At 33.6% G+C, this 15,380-nt stretch overlaps 1 protein-coding gene across 13 annotated transcripts in view; it reads right to left on the minus strand.

Moving 5' to 3' along the window:
* Positions 1–15,380, minus strand: part of LOC149552117 (uncharacterized) — a 124,629-nt gene that overhangs the window by 25,254 nt on the left and 83,995 nt on the right. For 10 of the 13 annotated variants that reach the window (XM_089787602.1, XM_089787598.1, XM_089787597.1 and 7 more), the window contains 4 exons: positions 12,038–12,236; positions 11,791–11,943; positions 11,501–11,613; positions 11,342–11,407 (listed from right to left, as the gene is read on the minus strand). In XM_089787602.1, coding sequence (XP_089643728.1) covers positions 11,342–11,407; positions 11,501–11,613; positions 11,791–11,943; positions 12,038–12,236 — 531 coding nt within the window. The remainder of the gene's footprint in view (positions 1–11,341; positions 11,408–11,500; positions 11,614–11,790; positions 11,944–12,037; positions 12,237–15,380) is intronic. The other 3 variants (XM_089787593.1, XM_089787599.1, XM_089787591.1) reach the window with 2 other exon arrangements.

Raw genomic sequence — 15,380 nt, forward strand, 5'->3', positions numbered from 1 at the left:
GATGCATCTTCTCATTAAATTTTGCAAAATAAATGTATTTTTAATTAAATTTCAGCGGTTTTTTAGGTTCCCGAGTTTTTCCTGAGTTTTTTTTTTAAATCACCAAGTTTTTCCCGATTAAACTTTTGGGGGGCTTGGCGAGTTTTTTCCTTTGGCGAGTTTTCCAACTATGGTTCCACCCTCTAGTAGCAACGATGTTGGGTCCACCCTCTAACTTGGTTCATGGAGGATATCATGTGAGTTACTACATGATGTTATTGTGATTATGTCATGAAAGGTGACGATCTTTTATTGATGCATATATTTAGAGGGGAGCTATTAAAAGGTGACAATCTTATCAATAACTGGACTTGTTATCATAACAGACTACATTAAGTTGTCCTGGAGTGCCAAAAGTTATGATAACGAATAGAAGGTAGCTATTGTAAGGTGGTGATCCTATCAATAGTTGACCTATCTCCTAACATCAAAATGTGTTGGAGCAAGTGTTATCTTGGTTCTTCGGGCCGAATTTCGCCAAACACCTTGACAATCAACTCATCATGGTTCTTCTGGCCGAATTTTGCCAGACAAAATGAAAAATCAATTTGTTATGGTTCTTCAGGCCAGATCTTGCCGAACACCATAACTTAAATCTATCTTAGACCACACTTGAGGTGGTGTTCAAATCTTGTATTATAATCGCTTTAATTCTCTCCTTGTTAAAGAGGGAGTGTTGAATTGAAGCAAATTCCATATGTAATATATGTCAATATATATGTGTGTGTTGATGGATTCATGTTGATATCCGTAAATATGTCATTCCAAGAATATCACTTTGAGATGATATATCTCCATATGCTTGAGAGCATATTGTGTTCCATAACAAATCCTCCCTAGCTAAGAGGGAGTGTTAAGATTATAGCTACAATCAGATTAATTTAATCTTAAGATACAATGTTGATATATATACCCCACACACACACACACACACACATAATACATATGTTATATTGTGATTTATATTGTTAATATATATGAACTAATAATGATTAATCATAGAGACATGTCTCTTCATAAGACATGTCTCCTACTCTTATATTTATAAGAGTTTGGGATCTGCTTTTGGAAAATGTCAATTATAACAGCAATATTATTACATTTGCAGAGGATCCAAACCATTAACAAACTGCCACCTTGATTTCCTAAAGTTTTGAAAATCATGAAAGTGACACCTAATCTCCTCGTATTAGGAAGCAATTGTATTTAATCTCTGTAAATCTTGTTGATATATCTGTCTGCACTCCTATGCAGAAATCTTACTCCAAGGATAAATGCCAACACAAGAATAAATTTGATGATTTCTAAATTTTAAAAAAAAGTGGTGCCTCCCTAGACATCCAACAACTTGCCAAAGATGTTCTACGGAGCAGTGCACAAGAATCTTCAATTAGTTTTGTGAAATCTTGATAGATATTGCTTCTCCAACTTTGTTACAGCCTTCCGACTTAAATGCCAACACAATGTTTCAACATCAAAACCTACTTAGAGTACAAGTTAAAAAAGAGATGCATTTATTTCAAGCAAAATTGAAATCATTGCATTGGATAAGTAGATTCTTAAGGATATCCACAACAGTCTTACAGTAGTGTAAATCTTAAGGTACCCAATAGTGAAGGATGAGTATACTGAATTCTACTAATTGCTCTGAGACAAGGATCAATTAATTCAAGATTATGTGAACAAATTCAATAACTTACCTCACATGCCTATACATTCTGGAGATAGAAAATAAGGTGGTAAAATACATAAATGAACCTTATTGTAATGTCCCCTTTCCGTAGTCTTTCCAACATTTTTGGAAATTCCAATTTTTTTGGAGACTACCAACCATTTGGACTGGATTCTAGATAGTGCCATTGTGTTCAACAGATCAAGTTGAATCTATTGGTACCTTCCCAAAGCTGTTTGGACATTCTGGATGTTTTCTACACTTCATGGAGAACTATTCCATTTTTGGATATTTTCATCGACTTGGATTATTAATGAGCTTCGGAGTATGTTGGCAAATCAGATTTGCTTTCAAGCATATTTCTGTGACTTTGGACGGATGTTCCAAAAATAGTTAAAATATTGAATCCCTAGCAATCACTTGGTATGCAAGGGGTATGTTGAAGAGGTGTGGAATGTCAAATAGAGAAAATTTTGTATGCATTTGTGCCATACATGGGCTCAATTGGTACATAATTTAGCAAAAAGTGGTGTTTGTGCGACAGAGCTCTCAATGGAGAAGTGACAGATTAAATCAACAATTTATCCACTTACAAAGATCCAGACATGATTGAAAAAAAACCCTAAACCATGGAATTTAACAAGGCTCTATTACCTACATGCGCATGTTGCGTTTATAATAGGAGAGGAGAGAGATGATTGGATAGAAAGAGGGAGACAGAGAGGGGGGCGAGTGAGTGAGAGACGGGTAAGGAGATATAGAGGATAGTGCTGGAGAGAAAGATAGATATGGTAATGGAGATAGAGCACTGGTAGAGGGATATAGAGAGGAAAGGACAGAGAAGGAAGAGATAATTATATAAAGATTCCAATCGATAAGTTTTTGATTGAGTTAAATTAATGGGTATTTTGACTTGTCGCCCCCAAGCATTTACTTGTGAAATCCATGTGTTATTGAGTAAAGAAAAACATGAAATAGAAAAAAAATTACAAGTTAATTTTTAGGAAGTGATACACATGTTAATGCATTTTACTTAAATAATAATTATCTAGGGAGAAGAATATTATTATGTCCAAAATAAATATCTTGATTTGAGATAGAGAGAGAGAGAGAGAGAGAGAGATGTCCCCTTTTTGTGTAACTTGGGAATGAGAGACATTTAGTCCAATTTCTTACACTTACTCTATCAAATTCTTGCACTTAAGTAATAAAGATTAAATATCCACAGCTATTTCAGATTCGATCACAATGTATCTATGCAATATGATGTGACTAATAGCAATGTCAAGTATACCTATGTCAAGTATGCTATGAATATAATATTCCCACATAAATCCTAAGTCACGAGGTTCAAATTCAAATTCAAGTTTGTCAATCATAAAATTCGAATGAAATCGAGAGAGGGTAAAAATTTGGGGAAAAAATCGACTTTAAATTTAAGTTACATATATTTATGTATTTTTAAATATCAGCAACATATCCACAAAATTGTCAAAATACTTTAACATTGCTAAATAATTAAACTAAATAACTCAATATCATTGTAAAATAAAATTATATTATATTAAATATCATTAAATTTGGATGAAGTTCGAAAAGTGTAAAAATTCGCTGAACTTTGAATCTCATGGATAAAAGTCAACATTTCCTGTGACTTGGCATAAGTCTATGACTATAATTGTAGTGCCTGCCCCTAATTCACATTTATGTCATCATTGCTGAACTCTTTTAGGCCGATTTCATGCTTGATTAATAGTAGGATTGTTTTGAGATTATTAGACATTGTTTTACATTCAGTTGATTATATGATGAGATTACTTGATAATCTATATTTCATGTTGGATGTTTATATCTTTTATGATGGATGGATGTATCATGTATGGTGGATGGTTTCATTTATTTTATTGTACTTGTATCATGGATCCGAGGAGGATGTTGTAATTATATTTTTTCATATGTATATTCTTTTAGCCTTCCATACACTGTGACATGTACGGTGGATGATTGAGCATTCTAAATTAATTTGCCAAGAGGCATTCAGAACAAATGTATATTATGGACATTGGACTTTCTAATTATTCTTTCATGTGGATGTGATAGTTGTTAGACTTAGTATTAGATTAAATTTATATGTAATTCAACGTCATGGGATCCTTAAGAAATGTACCTGTTATGTATGTTTTAGATGGTTGTATGTCATTGCTTCCGTTACTATGTGTTTGATGTGCATGTTATTCTTTCTTACTTCAAAAAAAAAAAAAATGTTGGCAAACTTAGAAAAACTTTAGGTCATTTCTTTTGGATCCCTTGGCGGAGCGTTACATCTGGTATCAGAGCTTGAGTTTCTACATTGGGAGCTCTGGGTATATTGGAACACCACTAGTTGTTAACCAGTTGAACAGAAACGAAAACTTTAAGCTGTTACATATACCTATATCAAACTGAAACTTGAACTAGTTGAACTGAAATAGAACTTAAACTCTTAGTTGTATATTTTTCATACTTCAACACTTAGACTCCAAAACTGAAAATTGAAACTCATTCTATTTGCAAAACATGTGTCTTTTATATATGCCTTTTAGTGTTATGTTTTATGGTTATTATAACATCTTGTATGTTTTCCAATGGATTAGGGATGTTGATCCTTGTTTAGAATGTCTAAGAGATCTACTTCAATATTTGTTAAAAAGGGATGAATGTTGGATCAATATGGTTTTCGGTTTACCATTAAACCAGGATCATATTGCTCTAAGTGTGTTGTAGTGTTCTCAGTGCAGTCATATTCTCCTACAGGGGGAAAGGGTTCAATGGGACCCGTACAATGAGTTCCTTAGTTTTACCATCCTTCTAGGCTTCCAAGAGTAAGCCTAAGTCTTGAGGGGTGGATGTAATGCCTGCCCCTAGTTCACATTTCTATTATCATTGTTGAACGCTTTTAGGCCAGTTTCATGCTTGATTACTAGTAGGATTGTTTTGAGATTATTAGACATTGTTTTACATTCAGTTGATTATATGATGAGATTACTTGATACTCTATATTTCATGTTGGATGTTTATATCTTTTATGATGGATGGATGTATCATGTATGGTGGATGGTTTCATTTATTTTATTGTACTTGTATCATGGTTCCGAGGAGGATGTTGTAATTATATTTTTTCATATGTATATTCTTTTAGCCTTTCATACCCTCTGACATGTACAGTGGATGATTGAGCATTCTGAATCAATTTGCCAAGAGGCATTCGGAACAAATGTATATTATGGACACTGGATGTGATAGTTGTTAGACTTAGTATTAGATTAAATTTATATGTAATTCAACGTCATGGGATCCTTAAGAAATGTACCTATTATGTATGTTTTAGTTGGTTGTATGTTATTGCTTCTGTTACTATGTGTTTGATGTGCATGTTATTCTTTCTTAATTCAAAAAAAAAAATGTTGGCAAACTTAGAAAAACTTTAGGTCATTTCTTTTGGGTCCCTTGGCGGGGCGTTACAATAATATTCCATATCATCTTTAGTGATAATACAATGATGTTATTTCTGATATAAACAATCTAAATATGCAATCTATAAGTATTGCTTGCAACAATGTGTTTTATGTGTCTGATATGAAAATGTAATTATGCAAATGTGGAATATCACTATGAAGGATATACTGCTGTTTCAGATTCTGATTTATATACTTGCAACTTCAAATATTGATCATGTTTCTGATTATACTTTTTATAAGCATGCAATCACAGTTACAATATCGATATACAAATCACAAACGTTGTGCAAAATGATAAAGCACTAACAAGGCACAATATACAATAAGGAAAATTGCTGGCAATGACAGTTTGCAAATAAATTGATCATATACTAGCACTCGCACCAAAAAGAGGTGTAATGATTAAGCTGACAGTGACATATACTATTGGTAACCTATCCAAATATTGCCAAGCTCTTTTCATTGTAACCATTCATGTGTTGCACCCTAAACTTAGATAATCATCATCTTTTTAGAAAGATTTTAAGCAATAACAAACATTTGCCAAGTACTTGCATATTTTTAATACATGTTTGTAGATGCAAACTTACATATAACATTATCATTATTGTGAAACGTGTATTTTTCACAATATAATTCAAAGTATGAGGAATTTAAATAAATGGTTCATAATTTTCTTATAAACCATCTTGAAAACGTAATTAATTAATGAGTTGTAGAACTTTGGGTGAATATTTATCTCAGTAAATAATATTAGTATAAGTTTTATAAAAATAGATAAAAAATAAGAATTATAAAGAATAATATAAAAATGTAGTAACGAGATATACTATTAATAAGAATATAAAATATTACAATCATAATATAATATAGTTATTAATTATTAAAATTGATACCATAATAATATAAGATGATATACTAAAATAGTATATAGGTTGGTATATGCATTTATAAATTTGTTCAATATTTAAATTTGAATGTTAAGTTAGTTTCAATCATCATGCTTCATTTGTTATGACCTATTATGGGGGAGAGTCTTCTTTATTATTATATTTTGAAAGTTGATCACAAAATAATTTAATTTTATTATATTAGATTTTGAAACAATTATAATTTTTGAAAAGTGTAAATTTTTTATTTACGACTAATTGTATTGTTTTTGTTATATTAACTTTTCCTCTTATATAAAAGATTTGCAAATACTTTCAATTTTCCTTTTTTTCCTTTTATTTTCTACCATTTAAGTACTTAAATAATATTATTTATTTGAAATAGTTTTATTTGTCTCGTATCTAATTATTAAGCTTGGCTAATTTATAAGTTATTGAGCTTCACTCAAATTATAAAATTATGTTCTCTTTTTGCTTGAATAATATCTTAAATATCTAAATTTGTAAAATGTAAAAATTGCATTTATTATTGATAATTATTTGTAACATAAAAAAATTGATTTTGAAATATAAAAAATTGAACATGAAGGGATACAATTACACAATCAAAATATGACAAGTTACAAGGCCACTAAATAAAACCTTTTACTTGTAATAATTTTGCCTATTAGCGCTATGAGAAAAAGAAGACAATACATTTCAAACTTAATATTAGCTCACAATGAAAGCTTATATAGCTTGAACTTCTTAAAATGGCAAGACAGAATACCCAAACGCATTCGTACACAAATAGTTTTGTATTATCTAGGTACAATTGATTCAACAAGTACTTCAACCACCCACTAAAAATATTTTGTATAAGACCAAACCAAATAAAAAACTAAATACCTCATGAATGAAGACAACACTAAATTTATATAAGAAAGAGAGATTGTGTATGAGAGTAGCTTAAAAGCTTGTCAACCTTGGTGATCAAACCCCACAATCCACGAATGCCACAAATAGGACTTAGGGATCGGGTAGTCATTTCAGAAAAGGCCCCCAAATTAGCAACTTAAAGAGCTCATGGTCGTGGTTCAGCCCATGACGGGGATGACGTAGTGAATGTTTAAAACCCTCTCTACTAGCTCAAGTACCAATCTATCAAGCTTTACTGGAGGTGAGTTTGGTTTGTGCAACCTGTAAGACTAATAATAAATATACAATGCTTATGATGCGCTTTCACACTACTTTGGGAATGTTTGATTTTAGCTTTTTCCTTTTTCTGACGTAAGGAATTGAAATCAGTGAGGAGCTCTTACCAATATACATAGCCTATTGGCTAACAAGCAGAGAACAAGACATCATCCATTCATAAATGTTTAAGTAGATCCAACTGCTAATGAGCCCAATCTCAGACAAATCACTACTACAAATTGATCTCAAAAATAAAGACTGTTAATGAAGTCATGATGAAGCATCAAAAGGCCATGTAAAATTTGACATATAGCAATGAAAACAACAATGAACTAAGATCTACAGGTAAATGAATAGCACAAAGAGAGATAAAATATTGAATCAACTTATTACTAAAAAAATACTAGATGAGTAACATAACTCAATAGGGACCCATTTGGTTGCCGGAATTAGTGACGCCAGAATTGTCCACACACGTCTCTATTTTGAATAATTTTGGAATTCGAAATCTAGATTCTAGTTGTGGTTTGGGACCGTTTGGTTCACCAAGAATTCATAATGAGAATAACATTTCTTGCATTTGGTTGCACATTTCTAGAAATAGAATACCACCAAAATAAGCATATTGAGGTAAACAATGAGATGTTTCTATAATAAAACCCTTGATTTTCCTCAACTACAAAAATTTCCATGTTGGAATAAACTTGCATAAATTGATGCAATGCATAAGAAACTACCAAGTAAGTACATTCGAAAATTATAATTCCACTGAATAGTATTAAATAGCGCATTCGAGGACCATGAAGTTCATCAAATTCTCACCCAATTTCTCCCCTTCTGGAGTAAAGAAGTATAACAAAGAAGAGACTTTTCTTCTGAATCAAAGATTCCAAACTCTTTTGTATAGTCGGTGTTAGAAATATGAAAATGTGGGTACATCTCTTCTTTTTGGTTTTGCTTGGATTAAATGCATACAACGTCATAAGAGTACTAATGGAGAATAAAGAATTGCATACCGCCCCACAGAAGTTGGAAGTTGACGTGGCATGTGCAGGGACAGGGGGAGGGGAGACGAAGCCATAGATTGCATCTGCAAACAATGCCACAAAAGAGGAGATGAATAATCTGTTGGAAATGAGATTTAGGGAAAATCGAGTCGAGGTCGAAGCAAAGGAGAAAATTCATTCTCAACCCTGAGCTTGGTGAGACCAAATTCGACATTAGATTGAACGCTGGTGCTTTGCCACCCCAACACATCCGAGCACCTGCGAAACCCAAGCCGAGGATTTCCCTGATCTCAAGCTCATCCTCCTCAATCTACAATGCAATTCAGATTCGAGCCCCACTTGCAAATTTGACTTGTCATCGCGGGAGCTCCTTCACAATGGCATTGGGTAAATCCTGAACACAGAGATCAAAGGCACACTTAGTAATTGGCAAAGAAGAAAATGCATACCAAAGCAAGGCGTGCAAGTCAAGCGAACGTAAAAAAAAAATTTTGATTCAATTTATTCTCCAATGCTCATTTTTGTTAAATTGGAATTCGAATGAGAATTTGATCAATTCCACCCATTTAGATGGAAGGTCGAACTTCAGTTTTGGGGGGTAAATTGAGATACCAAATTCTAATTTATCTGAATTCCAATTCCAATTTTGCACACCTAAACAATGGAGTACAGATCTCCAAGAATTATTAATGCCAATTCTTATCCAATTCCAACAACCAGATGGGTCCTAGATGAATATAATGAAGAAGTGTGAGCTTATATAGGTAAGGCAATAAGAGACCACAATAAGAAGATAACGTATCACCCACACAAGGTGGAACGACATGTCCACCAAAGGTGGATCATTCTCTATGATCCAGTGAATTACATACAACATATAGAGGATGACAATGTGATAAGTGCACTAAAGGTGGGGACAATACAGGAAGTGGAATTGTGATAACAACTATCACAACCTAAAGTGAATTTCTCCTATACATGTGCTAATAAAGGTGCAAACTCCTCAATGTCTCATATGCAAATTACTATGTATTCATTATCCTAAGTAAGCATAAGTAAAGTGTAATTAAGAATATTTAATTACACCAACACACCCCTTAAGTGCAACTTAGTGGAATGCACTTAAACTTACAATGCAAGATGGGTACCAACTATTAGACCATTTTACGTACCATTGTACAATATACAAATACAATCTCTCACAAAAAAGAAAGAGTCATTTTAGGTTCTCATGTACAATAGGCAAATGCATTCTCTCACAAAGTGGAGAAAGGGTCATTTTAGGCATAGTTTGCAGACTCAAACTCAAAGAATACTTGGCAAGCTGAAAATTTTCAACTCAACAAAAACTCGGCATATACTCAACAAAAACTCAGGAAAAACTCGATAACTCAGAACGTACTAAAATTTAAAACCTCTTAAAGAAACATATGAATTTTGTAGAATTCAATTACAAAATGTATTAAATTTAAAAGTGACATCTCAATAGAGAAAATGCGTAGTTTTATAGCACTGACATCATGTTAAAAATAAATCTTATCCAGTGTTTTCCTTGCATTGATAATTTTACCTACACTTTTTTACATCTATAAATAAACGAGAGTTCAACTTGAGAGTACTCACCCAGCAAAAAAAATCGAAAGTACTCAGCAACTCTGAAAGTACTCGCAAAGTTTGCAAACTATGATTTTAGGTACTCGTTTACAACATGCAAATGTGATCTCTAGTACGCAAAACTCCCCCACAAAAGAACTCTCAAAGAAGAATGAGAAGGACAAAACCTCAAGTGAGGAAAAAGTTAACCCCCCCGACTAGAAAAAAGAAAGAGACCAAACAATGTTGGATGTACACCAATTGTAGATGTTGCAAGCTCAATGCAGGAATTGCTCTATGAATAATGAACACATTTCTTTTGTTGGGAAGAAACGAGACCAAAGGGGTATATATGAAGCCTCCCCAATCTACAAGAAGGAACCTCAAAATGTATGGAGCCTTTGAAAACTCAATGTTGAAAGAATATACTTCGAATCACGTGTAGTATTCCACACCACTGAAAAAGACAAATCAAGAATTAATGAGGATGAATGTAGAACATGTGCCAAAGACTCAATTGTTACTTTAGAAGATAAAGAGACGTCCAAATGTTGTATCAAAGGATTCATGACATAGTTACACCACCCTGGGGGACATGGGGACATCGAGACAGGGGGGTAAGTTTCTAGGCAGGGGGGACAAAGAGTATATACTATACATGTGGTACTTAAAATGCTAGTTATGAAAATATGCATAACAATAGAAGACACAAAGATGTTAAATAAAAATACAAATTTACTAAAATTTAAATACTTGAACATTACATTGAACAATGAACAATAAATATTTAAGTTTTAAATACTTGAATGAGAAAATGAAAGAGTTCTATTTTATAAATATATCATAAGTATGAGTATCTCATCATTAAGATGATTAAATTGAGAAACATGATATGATATTTAATACAACCAATAAAATATTTTTAAAACGTATTATTATTTTAAACAAACTTTTTTTGTGGGGTTGGGCTGGGGATGCCTAGCCGTCCCCTGGCGGGGTCAAGAGACTTGTTCCTATCCCCGTCCCCTCAAGGGATGCCAAGATGTCTCCCCGTCTCCTCAGGGGACATTGGGACGTCCCCAAGTCTCTGCCAAAATGGCAGCGGACTGGTGGCACCGCTAGAGACGTCGGAACTGCGTCCCCTATGCCCGGTGCATCCCCGTCTCAAAGACGTTGGGATTTTTTTGGGGCAGATGCATCCCTGTGTTATACTGACTCACGACCATGTCAAACTTAGAACCAAACTCGAACTGGTAACTTAGTAAAAAGCAAGATAATCTGGTTACATACATCATATTGAGAAGATCAGCATGTTCACCATATAAACAAGAAATCAATCCATTATTAGCATATCAAACTATAATAGGAACATTAAAATAAATGAAGCAGGTTATGTAGCAGCTGCATAGATTTTTATTTTCAATTCTTATTGTCCAGTTAGCATTTCAAAAATCATGCTAATCTTACCAAACCCTTCAAGCTCACAGAAACAGGACGATCTTCTAATGCCTCCTTTACTTGGGAAGAAACTTTCTGCAGGAACCAATTAGAATTCAAACTTCGAAAGTGATTTACATAAAAAAAAAAAATCCTTAGAAGTTAACTACACAAGCAAAAACAATTTACTCGCAAAACTTCTGCTGCTTTAGCTACTCGTTCATTATTCCAAAGCTTCAGCATAAGAACTGTCAAGTGGAACGTTGCTGGCTTTATGAAAATTGACTTGTTGATCCCCAAATCTGCAAAGGTCAAAGCCAGCAGAAGGGGACAGATGCTTGTGAAACTAAGCAAATATATAAGACAGGAAACATAGAAAAAAGTTAAAAAAATATTAGAATATATTTAGTAAGACTTGAAATAGTACTCGTCATGTATCAACACAGGTCTTATTTGAATTCTTTTGGAAAAATATATACTTTTCTTTTCTTGTGAATTTGCTTCAGCACCTCCAGAGGAAAATTTCTTCGATCCTGACTTGACAACACAGTTTTCATCCTCAACATTTAACTTGACTGAAACAGCTTCTTTTGCATCAAAAATCTCATCTGCTGGATCTGCAGTTGTCACAACTGCAAAAGAATGATCTTGGACTTTCAGAAAATTCATTTTACTTAGAATTTCTACCATAAATACCTTCACTGTTACCTTCAACATTCATGTTACCTTTACAAACTTCTTCACCATCATCCTCAGATGACTCTGCAGTTGAAGAACTTTCAGAGTCAATAACCTCTTTGCCAACACAGCCACTTAATCCAAGAATAGAGGTTTGGAAGTTAGTTAGCTTTTCTACAAGCGCTGGATGAACAGCCAATGGTAAAGAGATAAAGTGAGAATACTGGAGATTTGGACCTTTAACAGCCTGCTTCAAATAGCCAACATATCCATGGTCAAAAGGAAGTAAATCTCAATGGAGAAGTCTAAGAGGCTAACAAAAAATCAGAATAAGATTAAGAAAGAAAAGAAATGATGATTCCATGTTGAGTAATCTGAGCTCAATATATACTTTAGAAGCATCCTTCAAATATGCAGTTTGCAATTACCATGTCAATGCTTGCAAAATTTTCAGAGATTGAAGTGCATAAACGAGTCAATAAGAACTTGTATGTTTCACAGACAAAAGAGACAATAAATTATGGTAATTTGTTTTCTGTAAGATACTTATAAGCTTGATTTTAGGAGGAGAGACTTCATTTTTTAACTTAAGCTTCAAAATAACATGAAAAATATGAAATCGCTAACAAATTGATGAAGTTATTGGATCCCCTTTAATTCTTCCCCAGCTTTATATGTCAAAAGCAAGAGAGGCATTCCAGCAAACATGATATCCTCACCTGTAGATGAGGATGGACAATGTTAAATTGGCTGTTATTTTCAGTTTCTTGATAATGAAAGTAATGGCTACCAGAAATATCTTCCTAAAGCTCACTTTTTGGCAATTTTCAAATTTTCAGAACATTTTTAGAGGGGTCTGGAAGGTCTTCTTTGAGTTATGAGAGTGATTATGAACATGTAATTCTAACTCTAAGATCAAAGAGCTCCAGATGTGAATATAAGTATATATGTGTACTTCATGGAATGAAAAGCCTATCCTCCTTGTCTATATATGCATTCTTATCTTTTTTCATGGAAGCAGTGGAATTCTAAAATCTCACAAAATTCAATCCACAATTTCTTTCTCATATTTTGATTTAAGTAGTCAATTACTGATAGAGATATTTAGAAGAAACCTCGTGAAAAGGAAACTGCAATAGCAATAAAAACAAATTTAGTAAGATGCTTTCATAATAACCAGTCTTAGACTTGGCAGAGACTGGACAGACAGATTTTTGACTCAAATCTAAACTCGGCATAAAAACTTAGCACAAACTCAATAATCTGAGAAAAAAATGATTAATAAAGATATTTTTGAAGGAATTACATGTTTTCCTACGCAATCTTCTATAATCAACTTTAAATTCCCAACAACAAATCACTTTAATCACATACAGAAGTAAACATCAAATAAGTACCAAAGCGGGAAACAAGCCTTTTGGATATATAGTACCAAGTTTTACTGGTGTACAAGCTCATGGATAATGACATCTAAGGCATCAAAAAAAAGAATTACATGTAGTCATTAACTATGGTAGAGAAGTTTATGATATCTACCATTTGGCCCAGCATTCCAAGCTCTAAGCTGCATCCTATGCCAGCAACAAAGAGATCCTTGATGTCCTCTTGCAGCAATGAGCATGTCTTAGCAGCATCCAAAAGATCTTCTTGTGCTCTCCTTCTCCACTGATCCGACTAATTGAAAACTCAACCTAATCAACTTATGATGGTTGCTCATAATAGACATTAGATCCTTAGCCTTAGTGATCAAATCCAAAAAAGGATCAACCTCCTCCCATGCAATGGGAAATTAACTTGAGCTCATGAATTGCTTATTGTTATAATAGAGATGAAGATTGTAATAAACATGAGCAATAAAAGTCAACCTTTGCATAATTGATCTGTTGTGCTTCTTGTAGTGTATGTGCTCATACAAACTCCAATTATGCTTGCATCTCAAGAAACATATGGCAATCCTCTAAAGATTTGACACCTTAAAACCTTGCCCACCATGCATCTTGTTGGGCATATTAGAAAATTCCACATTGTATCACTTTCTATACCTCCATTCATTGTGAGACCTCATACCAAATCTTCATTGTTTTCTATTTCAAACACTAATTAATTTCATTTTCTGGCCAAATTGAAAGCTTTCCAATGCCTCATATGAGGTGAAAATTGGCCCTCAAACAAGAAAGTAATATTGTCAAAAAGAAAAGTAACAGTCCTCAAAAGTGTAATTTTATTCAAAGAGTCAAAGCAACAAAGGGGTATCTTTGGTGGACTGTGTGATCTAAACTAGTATGCTGACAAAAAAAAATCAAATTCAAATTTTGGCATGCCTTACGAGAGTCGATAAACCACTTTTAATGTCCCCTTCTTGCCCTTGTAAAAATTAAAAAAAATAAAAAGCACTTTTCCAAAAAAATAGTGAAAAGACAAAATGTATTTTGCAAAGTAGCTGCAAAAAAGGGGAAAAACACACTTCGAAAAATAGTGAAGAAACGAAAAATGTTTTTTTTCCAAAAAGCGCCAAAAAATCAAAAACACGCTTTCCCAAAAAAAATAGCAAAAGAGCAAAAAAGTTATTTTTCAAAAAAAAAGGTAAAATGCATTTTCCTAAAATAAGTCTCAAAAATTATAAAAGAGAGACTGAGGCTCTCATTTGGCAAACTAAAGTTGATAACTAATGTTATGCTGCCTGAACGAATCTTGAGTTCATGATTTGACAAATTGAGGACAACACCCCTCTTTCAAATCACTGGTTTTGGAGGGGAAAGACACACTAGCTGGCTGGTGTTGTCGGTAAAAACTATATTATAGCCGACACGATGAGATAGTGTCTGAAAGATTGCGTGACGGTTAGGTCAGTTGGAATGGATTTATGAATCATCATTGTAATTGGAATGGCATATCTGCTTATATGAATAAAGTATCTTGTTCTATGTTACATTCTAGTCTCTTAATGCAATTAATATCCATTTACCTTGTACGGTAAACATTTGGCATCATTGTCAGTCGAACTTGGTGCAAAAGATGTTTTACGAAGATTCATGCCGAATTTGCTCAATAAAGATCGAAATAAAATAAAAGACAAGGATGAGGTATGCACAACATGGGAAGCATTAATTCTAACACAACAAGCGGAGCGAAGGCAAAATTTTCAACAACTCACCGAAGGGCACTGAAGTGATGAAGGAGCGTGGACTGAGGGAGTGTATTCACCTAGCAAACCAAGGAGCGTCGAGGACTTGCTTGAGGAAACGCGACGAAGATTGAATTTGGAAGAAGAGACGAGGAAGGAGTTCCTAAACTTGTATACGCCAAGGATAGAGAATCCAGACGGAAGAGAAGGAACCCGCACGGCTCGAAGTGCCAAAGGAGCAAGAGCGTTAGGTGAACTCTTTGTTCC

This window comes from Cupressus sempervirens, chromosome 6, assembly GCF_028749045.1.
Source record: "Cupressus sempervirens isolate cs-2001-9-10 chromosome 6, ASM2874904v1, whole genome shotgun sequence".
Lineage (NCBI taxonomy): Eukaryota > Viridiplantae > Streptophyta > Pinopsida > Cupressales > Cupressaceae > Cupressus > Cupressus sempervirens.